Source organism: Oncorhynchus tshawytscha, linkage group LG20 (genome assembly GCF_018296145.1).
Source record: "Oncorhynchus tshawytscha isolate Ot180627B linkage group LG20, Otsh_v2.0, whole genome shotgun sequence".
NCBI classification, from domain to species: domain Eukaryota; kingdom Metazoa; phylum Chordata; class Actinopteri; order Salmoniformes; family Salmonidae; genus Oncorhynchus; species Oncorhynchus tshawytscha.
Genome location: NC_056448.1, coordinates 6234004 through 6253915, shown reverse-complemented (window position 1 = coordinate 6253915; position 19912 = coordinate 6234004). Strand labels below are relative to the sequence as shown.

Sequence of the window (19912 nt, the reverse complement as noted above, 5' to 3'; positions counted from 1 at the left end):
GTGTGTGTGTGAGAAAGAATGCTGAGGGCCTCAGCCTTCTTTCTCTCTCTTCTTTCTCTCTCTCCCATGGGCCTGTGGTTGTTTCCCCGTGTTGCATATATGCAGACTATGTCTAATTCCCCTGACTGTCCGTTTGTCAGGCGCTGTGACACAGTGGCTGTAGTGCCGTCTATATGTATGCACAGCCAGGGGTTTTCCTCTCCAGAGGGGAGGCAGACAGGCAGGCAGGAAAACAAACACACACACAGGGAGAGAGTCAGAGAGGGCCTGCCGTCAGCATGACCACAGAGTTGCAGATGAATTACAGCCCTGAGCTCCGGCCGGTGGCAGCCCTCCTTCTTCCTTCTCTCTGTCTCCCTCCTTCTTCCAGACAGGCTCTGCTCTGCCTTTCTCTGCTCTGCTCTGGGCCCAGGAGGGACATTCCAAACCCCGCCAACACCAGAGCACTGTTTCCACTTACTCTCCCTCCCTCTTGTTCTCTCTCTACCTCTCTCTCTCTCTCTCTCTGCTTTCTTCTTCCCTCCTACTGCAGTAGAGCAGAGTACAGCTCTCTCCTTTTTAACATTTTATCTCCCCCTCTCTCTGTGCATGCTGTTTTTGTTGTCGTAGGCTGGCGTCATTTCAAACGGGGTCGGTCTGAAGGGTACAGAGTGGAACAGAGAGGAGCAGGGCACGTTACCCCCTCCTCTTCTACCCCACCACTCCACACTCCAACCAAAATAAACGATACACTCTGAAAGACGAAGTGTGGGTCCCAAAGGACACCCTATTACCTATATGGTAAAGTAGTGCACTGTATAGGGAGTAGGGTGCCATTTGGGACACAGACAAATACTTGTGTGGCTGTCTCTAGTCCCCTCCTATCTACATGATAATTACTAGGCTGCTGCCATCTGCTCCGGGGCTCTTTGTTTGGCCTGTTTTCTGAGCCAGCCCTTGTTCTTATAGACTCAGGTAGATGGTCTGGAATAATGTCAATACATACTCAGGCTAGGTAATGGAGTTGTTTGAGCCTGGTTTAAACCATCAATCTTCACAAAACCACAAGCTCACAAGCTAGTAGTAATGGCATACAGGTCTATATCACCAATGAGACTGCAGAAAAGGAAGCTCTCTCTTTCACAACTTTGAAAGAAGCATGTTCCTTCAGTCCTCCAACAATGTGTAACATCCAGCTCCATTCCACAGGGAAGAAGACGGGCCCTCTTCAACCCCCCACCCCCTGTGGATTACCCTTCTAATTGCTCCTTGCTTTACAGTCCACGGTAGCCAGCTGTAGCTGAGACGTTTGGGCAGCGGATGAAGAGATGAGGGGAAGAGAGAGTGGGGAGGGGGAGGAGGGAGAGAGAGACTGGAGACAGCGAGCATAGCAGACTGGAAAAGTGAATGATTAATTCTGTCTGACTCCACACTCCGATCATTACTATTTCTGGGTGTCTACACAAACACGCGCACTGTGAGACACGCACGCGTGCATGCAGACAAACACCTGAGGCGTACACACACACCGACTCGATACGGGTACCCTGTATATATAGCAAAGTTATCTCTACTCATTGTGTATTTATTCCTCATGTTATTATTTTTCAATTATTTCCATTTCTTTCTCTCTGCATTGGTGGGAAGGGCCGTAAAGTAATCATTTCACTGTCAGTCTACACCTGTTGTTTACGAAGCATGTGACAAATACAATTTGATTTGAGGCGTATACAAACATACACACGCCACGGGGGGCTGGTGAGGGGAGGACGGCTCATAATAATGGCAGAAATGGGAGTGAATGGAATGAACCATGCGGAAAACCGCGTGTTTGATACATTTGATACCACCCTACTGATTTCGCTCTAGCCATTACCACGAGTCCATACTCTCCAAATACCACCAGAGACGCACAGAAGAATCATTTTGTAATTTTTTATTCACTTGCTGTTTAACCTTCAACTGTGAGTACAGTTAGGTAAAGACAGAGAAGACACCTGAGAATGAGTTCTTGTTTAGCTTGGCTTTTCAGGCACCCTTTTCTCTCTCTCTCTCTCTCTCTCTCTCGACACAGCGGGGGGAGGCGTCTTTGTCTTTCAGGCAGGCAGTCATAGTCTCAACACCCTGCTCCGCCTGGGGCAAGTCTATTCCAGGGGTCACAGGTCATGACAATACATTCATTTCTGTGTTCTCTTCTTTTCTGTTGCATCGCCTCGTCTGTCTCTTCCTCTTTTTGACGACAGCTGAACTGACTTTAACGAAAGGACAGGCTGCAAACTTTGCCAATCTTAAACCGATCTAGTAGACTGGTACGTATCGATTTCTGAGCACACACACACACACAAACACACACACACACCACAAGTAACCTTTTTAGGTCATATAGTTCTTATAATGTTGGCTTTGTTCTGTGTCTTGTGCAAATATACAAAACAATTTATCGCCACAATACACAAGTGATCAACTATCCTGACTATAGGAGACATTTGGTGCTTGAGCGGTGGAGTCCCGTCAGTACAGTACAGTCACTGGAACAAATGGCCCAGCTAGCCGGCTGACATAATTATAGGACCATAACTTAATAATAATAATTCAGAGGCTCGGCTAGATCCAGGAAGAATACGGTTCTCACACTCACAGGCCAGAAGACAGGCCAAACACACACACGCATACACACAGACACACGCGCACACACACACACACACACACACACACACACACACACACACACACACACACACACACAGACACTCTGTGGAAGCTCTCGAGCGGCTCCAGGGTGGGGCATGAAGAGTTATTACCCTTCTATAAATGTTATCTTTTTCCTGAGGCATCAGCCCCTCTGACAGCAGCAAAATCACAAGAGGCATTCCCTCCCCAGCAATTAGCCAAGGTAAACTCCAGCCAGTCTAAACACAACAGAGGAGGAGAGGAGCGAAGGAGAGGACTGGCTCTACTGACCTAGGGCTGGGGAGAGAGAGAGGACATGAGTGTCAGAGTGACATCGGCACTAGTATGATGTTCTTGAGAGAGAGAGAGAGAGAGAGAGGAGAGAGAGAGAGAGAGAGAGAGAGAGAGAGAGAGAGAGAGAGAGAGAGAGAGAGAGAAGAGAGAGAGAGAGAGAGAGAGAGAGAGAGAGAGAGAGAGAGAGAGAGAGAGAGAGAGAGAGAGAGAGAGAGAGAGAGAGAGAGAGAGAGAGAGAGGAGAGAGAGAGGAGAGAGAGAGAGAGAGAGAGAGAGAGAAAGAGGAAAGGAGAAATGGGGGAAAGAGAGAGAGAGAGAGAGTGCGTGACAGTGTTGATTTGTTTGCTAGGCCCTGTCCTGTTCCCATAGGGTGCCAATCAATGAAGGGGGAAACGTCTAATTAGGGAAGAAGTATTACATAACAGGGAAGATGTCAGCAGCTCTTTCCTCCAGTCCAGGAAGTCTGTCCATACAGACATACGAGCCCAATTCGCAGGAAGGGGACATGAGTGGCTGCACATACACAAAGGGGGGCATGCAGCTAGTGTTTCTAACTTATTTATAAATCTGAACAAATGCGTACAATAAATCAAAAATAACTAGCACCCGGCAACCACAGGGACACATCTTCTCAGAGAGGGAACTATAGAGCCCTGCTTTTATCATTACTCCACAGGCCAACCCAGAGGTCACTTATGTGAGGATCACAGGAATTTCAGCGCTGGCCCAGCATGGGACTGGATACATGGAGCAGGTTTGGGGTCAATTTCATTTCAATCCAGTCAATTCAGGAATTGACTAGATTGAAATTGACCCCAAACCTGCTCCGTGTATCCAGTCCCATGCTGGGCCAGCGCTGTCAGTCAAACTAGTATTCGTCAGAACTATATTCAGGATGTGCAGCCTTCCCCATGCCAGAGCCTTGCTCTCTAACCAGACCCGTCTCTCTGTAACAATTATTTCTACTTCCACCACGCGGGGAGGGGAACGACGACAAACCCACCGCCCGGCCTCAGTCACAATACCCCTGCCCTGCCCTTCCTACCCCGGCCCAGGCTGGCTAACTGATTTATTATTCCAACACTACATCATTTGTGAGGGAGGGAGGTGGAACCCTCTTGCCCCCCCGGCCTAGACGTCCCTGAGCGACAGAGTAAACAAACACTGCAGGGTGGAGAAGGAGACGGTGCTGGGCATGCAGGCAGGAATGATGATATCATCATGGGTCCTTCACCCCACCACAGACATGCCCAGAGCAGGGCTTGACTAGAACCCTGTCCCTCTGACACCGCTGAGGCCGGAGCGACACAGACAGAACAACCGGCAGCATTGTTCTACATCAGGATGTCAGGGATCTCCGTGGGAACCAAACCGGCGCCAGGCTACACTGCCACGGCAACGACCATAGTGCTGCCTGCCAGGCAACCAGTCAGGCCAGTTGGGCACTAAAAACTATTTGTTGATGTTTTAAAAGCATAACTGATTATTAAATACTATCCGTGGTACATTTATGTGGTTTAGGGTTAGGGCAGATCTATGAGTTCCCCTGAACCACAGCCACTTCCTAGAGACCTGGGCATAGGTATGTGGATGGGACAGAGACCGTACTGTCTGCCATGCAGGCAGGCATGGGTGCCGGTACCCAGACCTCTGCTGTAACCAACCAGCTTTGCTGACGGATTACACATGAATGGTCTGGCTGGCTGTGGTTGGAAATAGCAGAAAGAGGAGAGAGAGCACGTTGCACAGAAATCTCTCCCTCTACCTCGCTCTCCCTCCACCTCTCTCTTTGTGGCTAGGGGACTGGCGGTGGTGAGAAAACACACCAGGGAGAAGGAATGTTCCCCTCTCCCTTTTGATCATCTCCATATAATGAGTTATGTGAAAAGCCGCTGCCTTCGAGCCGCTGAGGCCAAACAATGGCCACCTTGTTCCCTGCCGGCCTCCCACCAACTCTCTCTCTCAGAACACCACACAGCTACATAACCAAGTCCCACCCTAACCTTTCACTCTTCTCTGCCTGCCCAAAGGTACAACCGAAAAAAGAAACACCCCAGCGAAAAACTCTACCCAGGAAGAACTCACACACAACTAAAGGCAGGGCCTCTGCCTGGCCAGAGGTAGAACTCTCTACCCGGGAAGAACTCACACACAACTAAAGGCAGGGCCTCTGCCTGGCCAGAGGTAGAACTCTCTACCCGGGAAGAACTCACACACAACTAAAGGCAGGGCCTCTGCCTGGCCAGAGGTAGAACTCTCTACCCAGGAAGAACTCACACACAACTAAAGGCAGGGCCTCTGCCTGGCCAGAACTCTCTACCCGGGAAGAACTCACACACAACTAAAGGCAGGGCCTCTGCCTGGCCAGAGGTAGAACTCTCTACCCGGGAAGAACTCACACACAACTAAAGGCAGGGCCTCTGCCTGGCCAGAGGTAGAACTCTCTACCCGGGAAGAACTCACACACAACTAAAGGCAGGGCTTCTGCCTGGCCAGAGGTAGAACTCTCTACCCGGGAAGAACTCACACACAACTAAAGGCAGGGCCTCTGCCTGGCCAGAGGTAGAACTCTCTACCCGGGAAGAACTCACACACAACTAAAGGCAGGGCTTCTGCCTGGCCAGAGGTAGAACTCTCTACCCGGGAAGAACTCACACACAACTAAAGGCAGGGCCTCTGCCTGGCCAGAGGTAGAACTCTCTACCCGGGAAGAACTCACACACAACTAAAGGCAGGGCCTCTGCCTGGCCAGAGGTAGAACTCTTGTCAACTGTTCGGCACCCCTCAAGCCTAGAGCAAAGGAATCTGACTGAACTGGGGGTGGAAACGTTGAGGAAAATACATACAGTTGAGGTTAGGGTTGGAGGTGGGGATAGGAGCCTTACAGAACAGTCACAGGGTGGGTTTGTGTGATTTCCTGGGAGCCTGAGCCTGGGCATTTACTACTAATGTGTAGAGAGCCTGAACAACTGGACTGGTTTTCCTCTTCAATCCTCCCCCTCTCACAGTTTTTCAGATTCATGCACCATAATGACAGTGGGTGGGGAACCGTGGACGGCCAGAACCAAATTAACTCCCTGCCCGCCAAGAGAACTCCTTGGCCGCAGCTCTTGGAGAGGAAGTGGAAAGTAATGAAAGTTCCTCGCTCAGCGCAGCTCAGTCAACTGAGAAACACACAGATCGCCTTCCAAATGGCAACCTATTCCCTGTATAGTGCACTACTTTTGACCAGAGATCCACGCAGTCAAAGTAGTGCACTATACAGGGAATAGGGTGCCATTTGGGACGCAAACACAGAGGAGAGGGCTGTTTTGAAATTACAGAGAGAGAAAGAACTGCTTCTCCTTTGACCCTGCCTTTTCCCCTCTCTGCAAGTAAGAAAAACAAAGGAGAGAAATAAAATAAGTTTGGGGATTGAACTGAAAAGCTAGAGAAGGTTGAAGTCAAGATGTTTGGCCATTTGATTAATCAGGGATCTCTCTAAACTGTGACGAACTGGGTGTTCTGTTCAGCCTAACTCTCTCTCTCTCTATCGTTTTACTGACTTGACTGTCTTCAATGTTTGCTTTCCATTCAGAGGAGGCCACCCTCATCTCCCTCCCTGTTCATTGCCTTTTCCTCAAACACATGAGGTCATTTCCTGTGACTGCCTGCCCTTTCCTTCTCTGTTAACCCAAACAAGACAGGAATGTAACTAACGGGGGACTGTAGACTGTGGCTGCTCTGTTGTAGCTGTTCTCTGGAGAGGTTCACCTCCACCACCTCGCCTCTCAGAGTGGGGCCTGGGGACAACAAGGAGCTAGCTGACAACGCAGAGACTGAGAATGTGGCACAGGGTGAAAGGACTGAGAGGGGCGAGGTATAGGCTGTAAGACTTAAACATTGAAGGCAAGACGGAAAGAGAAAAGGTACAGACTGAATAGGTTTTTATACTTTAGTACCGTAACACCAAGTACTAACATAGTACCAAGAGACAGGCTCCGACAGCCTGGTCTCACTGATCTCCGCAGTCAACTTGACGGTGGGAAGAAGAAACCCCATTAAAATGTTACCAGAGTCACCGGGCCTATTCCTTATGTTAAGCGGCTAATAGCCAGTTCAGAGGGGCTAGAGGCTGGGTTCGCTAGCTAACAGTTTAATAATGTACTTCAACCTAAATTTAACTTGCTGAGAAGAGGAAGCTAGGCTAGCGCCTGTGTGACAGTAGGCTGACATCCAGTGTGTGTGTGTGTGCGTCCTGTCAGCCAGCCAGCCAGCCAATGTCCCTGTGTGGGTCATTCTATCCCAACGTCTGACGGCCAAGGCCGTGGTATGTCTCACGCACGGGCACACGCACGCACGCACGCACGCACGCACACACACACACACACACACACACACACACACACACACACGCCTGTCAGCTCAGCGCCACCACAGCAGAGCAGTGAGCCAGAAGGATCAGGTTACAACAGGCACTCCGGGGTCATTCCTAGCCGGCACCAGCCAGGCATGCCACCTCCGGCTTTGAACCCGACCCCCACCACTACTCACACGCACAGAGTCCCAGCCACTCACGACACAAACCCATAGAATATAGAGGAGATACAACACCCCTCCGACCCTGTCGCCCACAGACAAAGTCATATGCCCCCCCCAGCACTCCTCCCGTGCAGTGCACCAAGGACAGGAGATAGAACAGCTTGCCCCCGTGTGACCTGACTGTGTCCACCCCCCCCACCCACAGGAGATACAGTACATACAACACCTAATCCTTTCCTCACCCCCACCTCACAGTCTACACCTCTTCTGTTTCCCGATGCTTGGCGCCCACCCCAATGTACACACTACGAATCACCAATAGTCGCTATGCCATTACTATACTATGTAGCACTTTGTGACATCTGCTGATGTAAAAGGGGTTTGATAAAAACATTTGATTGATTACTATACCCCCTCCCCACCAAGGTCCGCATCCACATCCCCAAACTAATATTTTAAACACTTCAGCCATGAAACACAAAGCCCACCCTGCCTGGGGTAGGGGACCTGTCGGTGCCAGGAGAAGAACCATGAGTAGGAGGAGGAGGAACTGGAGCAGAGAGACAGGGGCCAACAGATACAAAAGAACAGACCCACTACTATGGCTAAATTCTGGTCTCTGTCCATCCGGGACTCGTGACCCTCTGTCCTAGCCTCCGGCCCAATCCTGGGACCAGCCCCGGCCCACTGCCAGTCTCTCCGGCCATCCCTGGCTCGCCTCCCTCTGCTCCACTCAGATGACGTGCTAGAGGAGGCTTTAATGTTCCTAGTCTGGCAGGCAGCCTAGTTTGCATTTGTGCTTGTCACTGTCACATTGAGGTTAACTCCTTAATAACCCTGCTTTCCAGGACAACAGAAAGCCTGAGGTTAGGGACAGGGACGAGTCTGGGGCTAGGGGCCTCCCACCAGAATATATTCCTAACCAGTGCAGACCAGCTCCACAGTAACTAGCGTGTCTTCCTCCCACTAGATAATCTATAGCAGAGCACTAGTCTGTCTCACCATCCTGAGCCAACCAGACCACAAAGGTGGAGAGAGAAAGACAGAGAGAGGATTTGCTATTGCTCTTTATCCCCCATAGTTTTTCTCTCTCTCTTTGTTCGCTTTATATTTGATTTAACCTTTACTTAACTAGGCCAGTTAAAGAACAAATCCTTATTTACAATGACTGCCTAGACCGGCCAAACCCGGACGACGCTGGGCCAATTATGCGCCACCCTATGGGACCCCCAATCACGTCCGATTGTAAAACAGCCTGAATTCGAACCAGGGTGGCTGTAGTGACGCCTCTAGCACTGAGATGCAGTGCCTTAGACCGCTGCGCCACTCGGGAGCCTCAAGTGATTTCTTCCAAGTATTTAATTTACGGTTGTGTGCTGCCAAAATATTGTTCAGTTCACAAATATTTTGTCAATATCTAGAACATTAACTGCAGATGGTTGCACGGTTATTTTGTGTTTTTTATTTAGGAATATAAAAGCTCAATGTGTGAGTTTCTTAGGCTGAGGTAATCTTCATTGAATTTCATATTCCAATTTCAATAGGCTGTGTACTGTATGTGTGTGTAACAGCAGTACCATCCTCCTCCCTCCCTCTCTTCTTCTGTAAATACGTCTGGGTAGCAACATAAAAAGCAGCACCATCTCCATCATCCCTCCCTCCCTCTCTTCTTCTGTAAATACATCTGGGTAGCAACATAAAAAGCAGCACCATCTCCATCATCCCTCCCTCCCTCTCTTCTTCTGTAAATACATCTGGGTAGCAACATAAAAAGCAGCACCATCTCCATCATCCCTCCCTCCCTCTCTTCTTCTGTAAATACGTCTGGGTAGCAACATAAAAAGCAGCACCATCTCCATCATCCCTCCCTCCCTCTCTTCTTCTGTAAATACATCTGGGTAGCAACATAAAAAGCAGCACCATCTCCATCATCCCTCCCTCCCTCTCTTCTTCTGTAAATACATCTGGGTAGCAACATAAAAAGCAGCACCATCTCCATCATCCCTCCCTCCCTCTCTTCTTCTGTAAATACATCTGGGTAGCAACATAAAAAGCAGCACCATCTCCATCATCCCTCCCTCCCACTCTTCTTCTGTAAATACATCTGGGTAGCAACATAAAAGCAGCACCATCTCCATCATCCCTCCCTCTCTCTCTTCTTCTGTAAATATGTCTGGGTAGCAACATAAAAAGCAGCACCATCTCCATCATCCCTCCCTCCCACTCTTCTTCTGTAAATACATCTGGGTAGCAACATAAAAAGCAGCACCATCTCCATCATCCCTCCCTCCCTCTCTTCTTCTGTAAATATGTCTGGGTAGCAACATAAAAAGCAGCACCATCTCCATCATCCCTCCCTCCCTCTCTCTCTTCTTCTGTAAATACGTCTGGGTAGCAACATAAAAAGCAGCACCATCTCCATCATCCCTCCCTCTCTCTCTTCTTCTGTAAATACGTCTGGGTAGCAACATAAAAAGCAGCACCATCTCCATCATCCCTCCCTCCCTCTCTTCTTCTGTAAATATGTCTGGGTAGCAACATAAAAAGCAGCACCATCTCCATCATCCCTCCCTCCCTCTCTCTCTTCTTCTGTAAATATGTCTGGGTAGCAACATAAAAAGCAGCACCATCTCCATCATCCCTCCCTCCCTCTCTTCTTCTGTAAATACGTCTGGGTAGCAACATAAAAAGGGCAAAGTGAGTGAATTAAAAGGTCAACATGGAGCCTCCGGGAGGGGCATGTTTCTTTTGTGAGAGCCCCGGGGGGAGCACAGTTTTCTTCCCTTGCCAGAGAAATCAAATCCTTGGCTCCAGGCACCCAGGCCCTTTCCTCCCTCACTCCCTCCCTGCCGCCCCCCTTCCCTCCCCTCACTGAGCCCCATTCACTAGGGCTGGCCGCCCTGCCTTGGCTCAGCCAGGAAGGAAAACAGGGGAGGGGTACATGCCTGAGGGAGGAGAAGAGGAGGGGGAGGAGGAGAGGGGATTAGCTAGTTAGACTCCAGTCTAGGATTTCACAGTGTACACTGGGGTTCTAAGAAACAGGCTAAAAACCTCTCCACAACAGAGAGACAGAGAGCTGCGCTTTTCTGTTTCAGGGGGCTTTGTTTTCTCTGTGTTTATACACTCAGCCAGACAGCCAGCCCAGCTTACAATCTAAGTCCCCAATCTAAAAAGCCCCTATCTGGAGACTGCTGACCCTCCCCCTCCGTCCCTCAAAGCCAACACCAGCTCCTCTCCTAAACAAAGGAGGGGAAAAAATACGCAGTGAGCGAGCTAAGCACCCCAACCAACTGACATGAAAAGCCTTTAAAGTCTCTGTAATGAGAAACATCTGAACGAGAGAGAGAGAGAGAGAGGATAGAGAGATAAAGAGAGATAAAGAGAGAGAGAGAGAGAGAGAGAGAGAGAGAGAGAGAGAGAGAGAGAGAGAGAGAGAGAGAGAGAGAGAAAGCACAGCTAGGCTGGAGGAGTGAATTCTTCATTCCCCCCTCTTTCTTCCACCCCCCACCCACCCTCCACCTCATAAACACTATGTTATCCGCTTGCCTCTGGGTGGGGGGTGGAGAGAGACGTGAGAAAGGTGGTACAGCCTACAGGATTATGGGAGAAAATGTAAGACTTAAGAGGCCGTCCAAAAACACCTCCCTCCCTCAGGTACAGAATATATTACTACCAGAGGGACAGAGTGAGACAGAGAGAGAGACAGAAAGACAGAGAGCAGTAGCACAGGTTAATAAGGGTAGCAGACCCCTCCCTGCTAACTGAGTGCATTGTGTTCAGAATAACGTGGACTCAACCCCATGACCAGCCAACCTTAACCAACCCTTTAAGCAGCTTGCATGTCTGTGCTCATGTTCCCATGGAGGGTATAGTAATGACCGGGCTTCATCCATCTTTAGATGCTGTGGCCCCTTGTCATCCACTGATGACACGATTATCGCCTCACAAAATGTATACACACACACACACACACACACACACACACACACACAACGTAACATCTCAGCTCAGATCCCCATCCCAGGCAAAATCAAGAAGAGTGCAAACACACGCACACACTATACAGCGCTCTCTAAAGCAAACAGAGTTTTTTTTTCTATTTGGATTACATTAAACAAAACAGCATGAGGGAAAATGAAAGGAGGAACAGAGAAGAACGCTTGTTCAAAGAGCCGGGAGGAATTTGTGTGGATTGGATCTCTTGAAACACGCCTCCCTTCTTTCATTACAGCGAGGAGGGGAAGTAGGGGCCCCTCCAACGAGCCACTGCATCATGACAGAGCGAGAGAGGGAGGATGGGAGGATGGGAGGGAGAAAGAAAGAAAGAGAAAAATAAAAACCAACGGGCTTGCGTCTTACCTGAGAGCCCCACGGGGGCCGAGTAGGTAGTTCCTCCAGTCTCAGTGGATGAAGGCCCCGAGTCTAGTGAATCTGAACGAAGAGAGAAGGACAGAGAGATAGAGAGAGAGAGAGAGAGAGAGAGAGAGAGAAAAGTGTGTGTGTGTTAGAATGAGAGATCAACCACAGTGTGAGCAGAGAGAGCAGCTGTGAGAAGCTGTCAATCACACAGTGAAATCAATGCCTAATGAAGACACTGGACCACTGAACTCTGGGAGTCACTCAGTCAGTTCAGACAGCTAGCCAGGAGCCCTACTAATAACCTCACAGATCCACACACACACACACAGCTCACTCCTACGAACTCACTGCACTTCTTTCTGGTGAAATGACCCCCGCACCAGTAGTAGATACATATTTGTTTGTAGTCTGTAGCTTTGTAATTGTACAGTATTTCAGACGGAACATTTGATAGCAAAATAATATGACGCAAAACAAAAGCGATCAGATTCTTAGCATGCTAGTTAGCCGGATAGTAACATCACTAAAGTAGGCGATATCTCAGAGACACATCAAGTCTTAGCAGCCCTTCACCAGATATGAATAGAAGTGACTACTAAAGCGGGAGGCCTGCCCTGTGACGGCCTTCAACACTAGCCACCACTAATCCCATAATCCTCTGCAGTCTTCACTCAGAGAGACAACTAGAGCGGCCATGTTGGAGCAGAGAGAGGGAGGGGGGGCTGGCAGTGGCTCTGACGACAGGCTCTGGCAGGTCTCGACACACACACACACAGCACTTAAAACATACAGCAGCGCCCCTGCTCTGTTCCTTCTCCCAGTCCCAACCCCGTAAAAACCAACCACTCCTCCACAACACAATCACATTTTCCTTTTTCCCTCAAACTTTCTAAGAGGCCCAGAATAAATAAATGCCTGGAGGGAAAGAGGCGTTGACTTGAAAAACATGCACTACTTCATCAAAGCCTGGTTGTGGCCCAAAATGGCACCCTATCCACTGGATAGTGCACTACCTTTGACCAGAGCCCTATGGGACTCCCTACGGGCCCTGGTCAATAATGCACTACATTTGGGAATAGGGTGCTATTTAGGACACTGCCAGACCAAGTCTCTAATAGGAGTATACAGGTTAGCAGGATACACTCCATCAAAACCCAAAACAATGAAGGAAACAGGAAATAGCCCCAGCCTTGAAAACTGTGTATAGCGCATTTTCTTAATGGCATACTAGCCAACAGAGGAAACTCTGGCTCCCTCTCCTCTCCTCCTTGGTCCCCCCGTTACTGCTACGATCAACCCCAACAGGAGATGTAGCAGCAAGGGAGATGGGTATTACACTTTTTATGTAGTGTTTATAGCTCCTCTACGTAGTGTAATAACTTTTCTATTCCACGTTATTATTTGTCTATAAGACGACTACTGACGCAACGGTCTGTGCGAGTCAGTAATGAATCTGTTCCGATTTGTGGACTGTGTCTCAGCCTCCATAGGATCCAAAAAGACTCTGTCAAAACGGTACTGTGGTCAACCTAACGAGATACAGGGCCACGGTCAAGCAGCCTGCCTCTCTTTCATGGCTGTCCAATGAGGCAGGCCTGGTTTCCTGGGCACGGTTCACCACAGTACCCGGGGCTGAGGTGGAGCTAGTCCAGACCCAAAACCTGGAAGACCTACTGAGAGAGAAAGATGGAGGGGGGGGTGGAAGAGCGAGAGAGATGTAGATAGAAAGTCACAGGGATGGGGTGTAAAACAGATAGAAACAGAACATTTGGAAAAAAGAGTGTGGGAAAGAGGTGAACTGAGTGATTTAAAGTAAGTGACAGAGAGAGAGAGAGAGAGACAGAGAGAGAGAGAGACAAAAAGAGAGACAGGCAGCTAGCGTTTTACGATGGCAGCTTTTGATACTGCCCATTTTTTGGCAGTGCGGAGAGACAGACTGACACGTCCATCCGAATCCTGTTCCTTAAACAACTTCTCTCTCTGTCCTCCCCCCCCCCACACACACACACATACTCTCCTGTTCAGATTTACGAATGCGGCAACAGACACTGAAACACCGCTGACTACCCTTTGACGTGTTTGTTTTTTGATAGGCGAATGATTGTAGCATAAACTTCAGACATTGGAATCATCAATGCACTGCTAAGCCCTTATTGTTGACGGACTATTGATCATCTGCTGCTTATGTCCTGTTGGCAAACTGTCCACACACACACTCAGACTTGCAGTGCCTCTAATATGGCAGTTAGTCTATTGAACTTGGCCCGTGACCAACCAGCTCCTACCTGGGTCCAGTGAGAACTGTCTGTCTGTCTATCTCTAGAGAGGATCCTTGTCCTCATTGTACATGGCTGGCTCTGCTGGTCAAGGACACAAGCCTTGCAACATCATGCCTCTAACCCCAGTGGAGTCAACGTTCTCACACACACACACACACACACACACACACACACACACACACACACACACACACACACACACACACACACACACACACACACACAAGTACAACCAAGGCCAGGCAGAGAAAAAAAATGATACTACACACACCTATACCTCTCATTCTAAGTGTTATATATGCAGGTACACACTGTAGTGGCTCTCCACCATTGTGCTGTGGGAGAAAAGCCATGTGGTAGTCCTCCTATTGTGGCGTGATGAGGCAGGACATTGCAATGCAGACCAGACCACCATGTAATCCAGTAAGACGTTAGCATGGTAATGTGGCCTGTTGAAACAAATTGTGGTGAGGAGTCAGAGGACTAAATAGAGCTGGAGTGGACACACACACAAGCGCGCGGGCACACGGAAGAGGAGAGGAGTCAGAGCCTACATAAAATGGGAGAACTGGATGACTGACAGCTCCCTTGGCCCAGAGGGAATACCCATGTCTGTCTTTCAGGCATCTCATCTGTCCTCTACATCTAGGCTCAATGTGTGTGTGTATCCCTCCGTAGCCCAGCCACGCTCCACTCCATTGTCCTATTAATATCTGTCCTCTCTCACACACTTTAGTTTCCCTCTCTCTCTCTCTGCTATATTAACATAGACTGAACCCTCGAAGAATTGCAGCTGCACATTACATCCTTTCTTTTCTTTCCCTATGTTCAATGAATGACACTTTCTCCTTCTCTGCTGCTGCTGTTGGGGAAACTTCTACTGCTTCCTGCTCTATTGTTTCCCTGGGATTTTCCTCCCTGTCTTGTTGTTTTCCTCGGTCTCTCTTTCTTCTTTCCTCCTCACCACAACCAGATGAGCGACTAGAGTGTGTGTGTGTGTGTCTGTGTGTGTGTCGTTCTCTCATTGGGGACATGGCGTATTCATCCACATCACTCACTGAGAAGCGACACTCCAAAAAGACCAGCGGAAGTGTAGTAAACGGTTAATGGAGCCCTACAAGCATCCTCACAGGAAGCTGCCTCCCAAACTATTTCTTCCTACCCCCGGGACCCTATTACCTATATAGTGCAACAACAACAACAAAAATGTTTAAAGTAGTGTACAATATAGGGAATAGTGTAGTATTTGGAACATCCCCTCTGTGCGGCCTGATCGGGGCCATGCAGGAAACCCAAAAACTGTCTGATTCATAAAAGGAGTGACTCACTCACGGCCGCCGCCAAAAACACTTCAACTCACGACCTCGTCCTCGCTTAACTCAACACTGTCTCTTGATTCTCTATCTATTAAATGACAAACACGTATCTAATGGTTTCATTTCAATGTGTAACATACACATGAAATCTACCTGACCATAGTAGAGCAAGCTGTAAGGATTCATTCCATATCAGGGATGGATGAGCTCCATGATAGACTACAGCAGCAACACACACAGCAATTCAATAACTACCAACTTCGCTTTTTTTGGCAGACACTTCCTTCTAAAATGGCTTTCGGGCTAAACCACAGGCCTGCATACACACACTAAGAGCTCCAAACACACGCACACGTGACACTCCCAACCCCTCAGCTGTAATCTACAGTCAGAATAATTCAACAGATAAAACTGGGCTCCAGAAATCTTTGTCTTTTCCCCTTGTGTGATCCACATCTCCCCCTAAACTGTCTCCCTTCACTGCAGCTGCCCCCACAGCGTGTGCATCTTGCGTGTGTGTGATTGTTTGTGTGTAACCTCCCTGCGTGTGTCTCCTCTCTCCCTGTCCTCTGGTGCCAATGCTGTTTATCTGTCCTGCTAGGTCATCCCCTCCAGCCCAAAGTTTGTGCAGACAGACAGCCACTACAGAGCTGGTGCCGGTCTGGAATGGGCCCTGGCCTTGGCTAACTGCCATTCTATTACAGGGCCCTGATCGGCACTGGGCTGCATGGCGCGGGCAGGCATGCCACTCTCAGTCTGACTACCATCATAAATCAAAACAGAGAGAGGAGCATTTCCACATACACACAGAGCAGAACTCAATGCACCTAATAGTGTGAATGACTGAGCTAGTATGAGACTTCCTTTTCTCTAGTGTCATAATAACGCGTTGTTTAGAAATGACTGGGCAAAAGTATAATGTTGTTGTAATGACTTATGTTTAAAACCTATAATAAGTTATAGGCCTATAATGTGCCTTTTTCATTTCTACAAATGGAAAGTAACTATAATGTTCATAGAAATGAAGTGGAAACAACGTTGATTAAACCAGTGTGTGCCCAGTGGGGATACTCATTGGAAAAATACAAACACAACCAGAAACCTCAACATATGTAGCCTACATTCAAGAAACATTCTTGACAAACGACTTAAAAAAAATAAAAAAAGAAGTAATAATAAAACTCACCGGGTGGTTTAAGAAAGTCCATTGGGTATCGGGAATAAGGCGGAGGGGGAGACTCTGAAAACGAAATGAAAGAAGGCATGAGAAAAGGGGTCCAGGGGAAGAGAGAAACTTATGATAACAGTTTGCATTCTTTTGGAAAACTGTTTGTGTTAGCAGTGAGGGTTGGAGGCAGGGCAGGCAGCAAGGCTGCCTTGATATCTGGTGGAGAGATAAACAGGGGGCGTCTGGCGCCAGCCTCCAGGCGACTATCTGACTAGGCTCCGACTCAGGCTGTGGAGAGATACGGCTCTCTTTTGGCTCACAACAGAACAGGACACTCCAATCGGAATCGTTGCCGGGCTGGCTGCAAGCAAACTAACTTGGTCCAGACTGACTGTCAAATCCACAAGATAGTCTACATGAAAGGCCTACGTGAAAGGTCATTTAAAATAGTTCAACTTTGTGTAGGTCTCGTGTGTTATATTATAGGCCTGTTGTTACTAGTACTTCTGACATGAAAACATTAAAGTACAATCAACTAGATTTTTTTAAGAGACAAAACTTGGGAAACCACATTTAACATGTGTAGTAGCCCTTTCATTCGGTATAATAAACATAATATAAACATATAGGCCTTTTTAAATTCTTTATACGCGTTTCCACGTAGATTTTAAAGCAAAAACAAATATATAAATACAATTAAAAAAGAATAACTTGGCCAAGCTTTGCCAAACCAATAAAGAGATGACATAATATAATATACTGGACATAATGTAATTACAATTGCATTGACCTTTGTAATCTCTGCATTACTTGCGAGGAGTCATTCAAAGCAAATCTAGATTTGTATTATATCCCAGATAGATAAATAATAAAACGAGGGGACTTCTGCCATATGGTCATGACATGATGATGCTGATAAAACTGTTCTAACGTCACACCAACCAAGTCTGACCTATGCTATTGCAATAGACACCACCGGTAAATTGTGTCAACATGTCTGGCAAAGTGACATGCCAATCAATTTGCCCACATATAATATATAATAGTGAAACAGATAGACCATGCATATAATTAGCAATAACTGATGTTTTTTTCCCAATTCATGTTATTATTTTTGGTTTAAAAAAAAACCCAACAGCTTTAACGGTCCGTGTATGTTAACTTACCGAGTTCACAAAGCCTGCTCATGTGGTGAGGATTGCAGCAAACGAGTTCTGGGTTAATTTTCCCATAGGATTCACAGCAAGGTAGCCTTTTTAATTCCGAGCAATGCCTGAGGTCCGACCACCGAAACACTTTGTAGAGCAGCAAGGGGAGGGAATAAGACTGCTGACCCAGTTTGGTGTCCACTTTGCTGGGTAGGAGCAGGCAGGGGCTCCGTGCACCCCCCTTTGACTCCACCGCTTGCAAGAGCCCCTCTAATTGTTTCTCTTTGATTTTTTTCAGTATCGAGTGGGTCAGGGCTTTCAATTCAGCCTCCGTTCCGGCGCTAGTTTTCCCGGCAACCTTCGTCGATTTACCCATACAGCAACCCCCGGATCCATGCGTTCGTGTATCCGCCTCCCCGTCGCCCTCGACGGGCGCACGGCTCCTCCAGAGTCGCCGGACGAGCCCCGTTCGTTTGGTCCTAAACATGCGGGACGAAAAGAGGGTTTCCCGGCTAAAAAACGAGCATGATGTCCGCAAATCATGAAGATTCCGGGATCCGAGTCCAGGCAACGACAAGCAGCCTGAGATATTATTATGGAGAAACTGGGAGGTGGAGAAGCAAAGAAAATCTGTAGCATACGCCAGTCTAATTTTCTCAAAACTAAACCCCACAACAACAAAAAATGTCAAGGCTCCTGCCGTGATAGTAACCTTCTCTGTAAAGAGAAATTAACCATCACCTTAACGGTATTATAACACTATAATAGGCCTACTGCTAATACACAGCTATATCGAAACATAAATCTTAATGTCAATGTAGGAACGCTGAGCATCTAGAATACAAAATAGCAGCATAGAGAAATTGTTACAATGTAGAGCTAGGCTACTGTGAACATTAAATGCTACATTCGTTCCATTCCATCAGTGTGCTATGTATAAAGAACAACATTGTAACATTACTTTGCGCGTATGGTTATGAGTAGGATTTTTTTTTGTGGTATTCTGAGCCAGTAGGCTAAATATCCTGGTAAAATACTAGAAGTATTATATCCATGAGAAAAAAAACGAAGCTCGCCCGTTTTCGTTAGAAAAAAAATAATCCACACAACCCTTGATCCGAGAGCAAAAAGGCTTTAACAAAGGCCGGTGTCTATGTTTTTTTTTATCCCCTATCTTCTAAATATCATAACCGTCTGCACATGATGTGATCTTCCAATATAGATTTAGACGTTACGAGAGAAGGAAGGGATCCTCCAAAAACAGATCCAAAGCGAATGAGCAAATCCAAAACTGGAGCCGCTGAGGTGCCAGACAGAAATCTACCCCGAGTAGTAGAGGTAGTTGCGTTTCCGATTGAATACTGAACAGTCTTGATTACAATAATTACCTACAGCCTATATCTTCTAAATATCCCTTGGTAAATTAATCCAGCCACTTTTCGGAATTAATTTCTGTAGTCGGAGGAATAAAGCGAGTGGAGTTTGACAAAGAAGTGATGCGATCGTCAGAAAAGGTCTGCGAATGACTCGGATAGCTCAAGTGCCCTTGCCTTCTCTCACTCGCTCTCTCTTTCTCTGACTCTCTGTGCTCTTAGCTGTGTCCTCCGGTGCGCATTGGCGCGCCCCGTCACGTGGTTGTCTAGACACCCTGTCGCTTAAAAAAAATGATTGTCTTGCGCAAACAAGAGATCAAGTAGCTTACATACAGAGAATTCGTTGGGTGAGGAAAAGTTTCAATTTCCAGAAGTTACAAAGTAACAAAATATAAAAACAAGGCGAAAATATCACGTGGGGAGGGGGGGGTATGGAGCTAGAATGGCTATTTTACTATATAAATGAAACACACACTCTCTCTCCCTCTCTGAAAGAGAGATAAGGGTTGCCTCAGGGTAATAGTTGACCAAACATTAGGATTTGTTTAAACTTTTATTTACTTTGCGCCATGTGATCACATTAATGCAGTGGGCATAAATATAAATAGGCTAACTATGATTGACATTGATCATAACACAATAATATTGTTGGTATTATAATAACAACAATTAGAATACAGCCATATTGTTGTTATTAGGCTAATATTATTATGTTTCCCTTTAATGGTGGGTAACCTAGTTGCACGGTCTCAACCTTTTTCCCCTGAATGGTCTCAACGAACTACTGCCTCCCTCTGGTGACAGTT

General features: G+C 47.5%; 1 protein-coding gene across 1 annotated transcript in view; it reads right to left on the bottom strand.

Moving 5' to 3' along the window:
• The window catches only part of LOC112219614 (mothers against decapentaplegic homolog 7), a 27204-nt gene extending 7883 nt beyond the window's left edge, over positions 1–19321 (bottom strand). The window contains exons 1-3 of the mRNA XM_024381010.2: positions 17752–19321; positions 16604–16657; positions 11823–11894 (exon numbers count right to left, since the gene is read on the bottom strand). Of these exons, the coding sequence (XP_024236778.1) occupies positions 11823–11894; positions 16604–16657; positions 17752–18220 (595 nt within the window). The 5' untranslated portion in view covers positions 18221–19321. The remainder of the gene's footprint in view (positions 1–11822; positions 11895–16603; positions 16658–17751) is intronic.
• Positions 19322–19912: the final 591 nt, after the last annotated feature.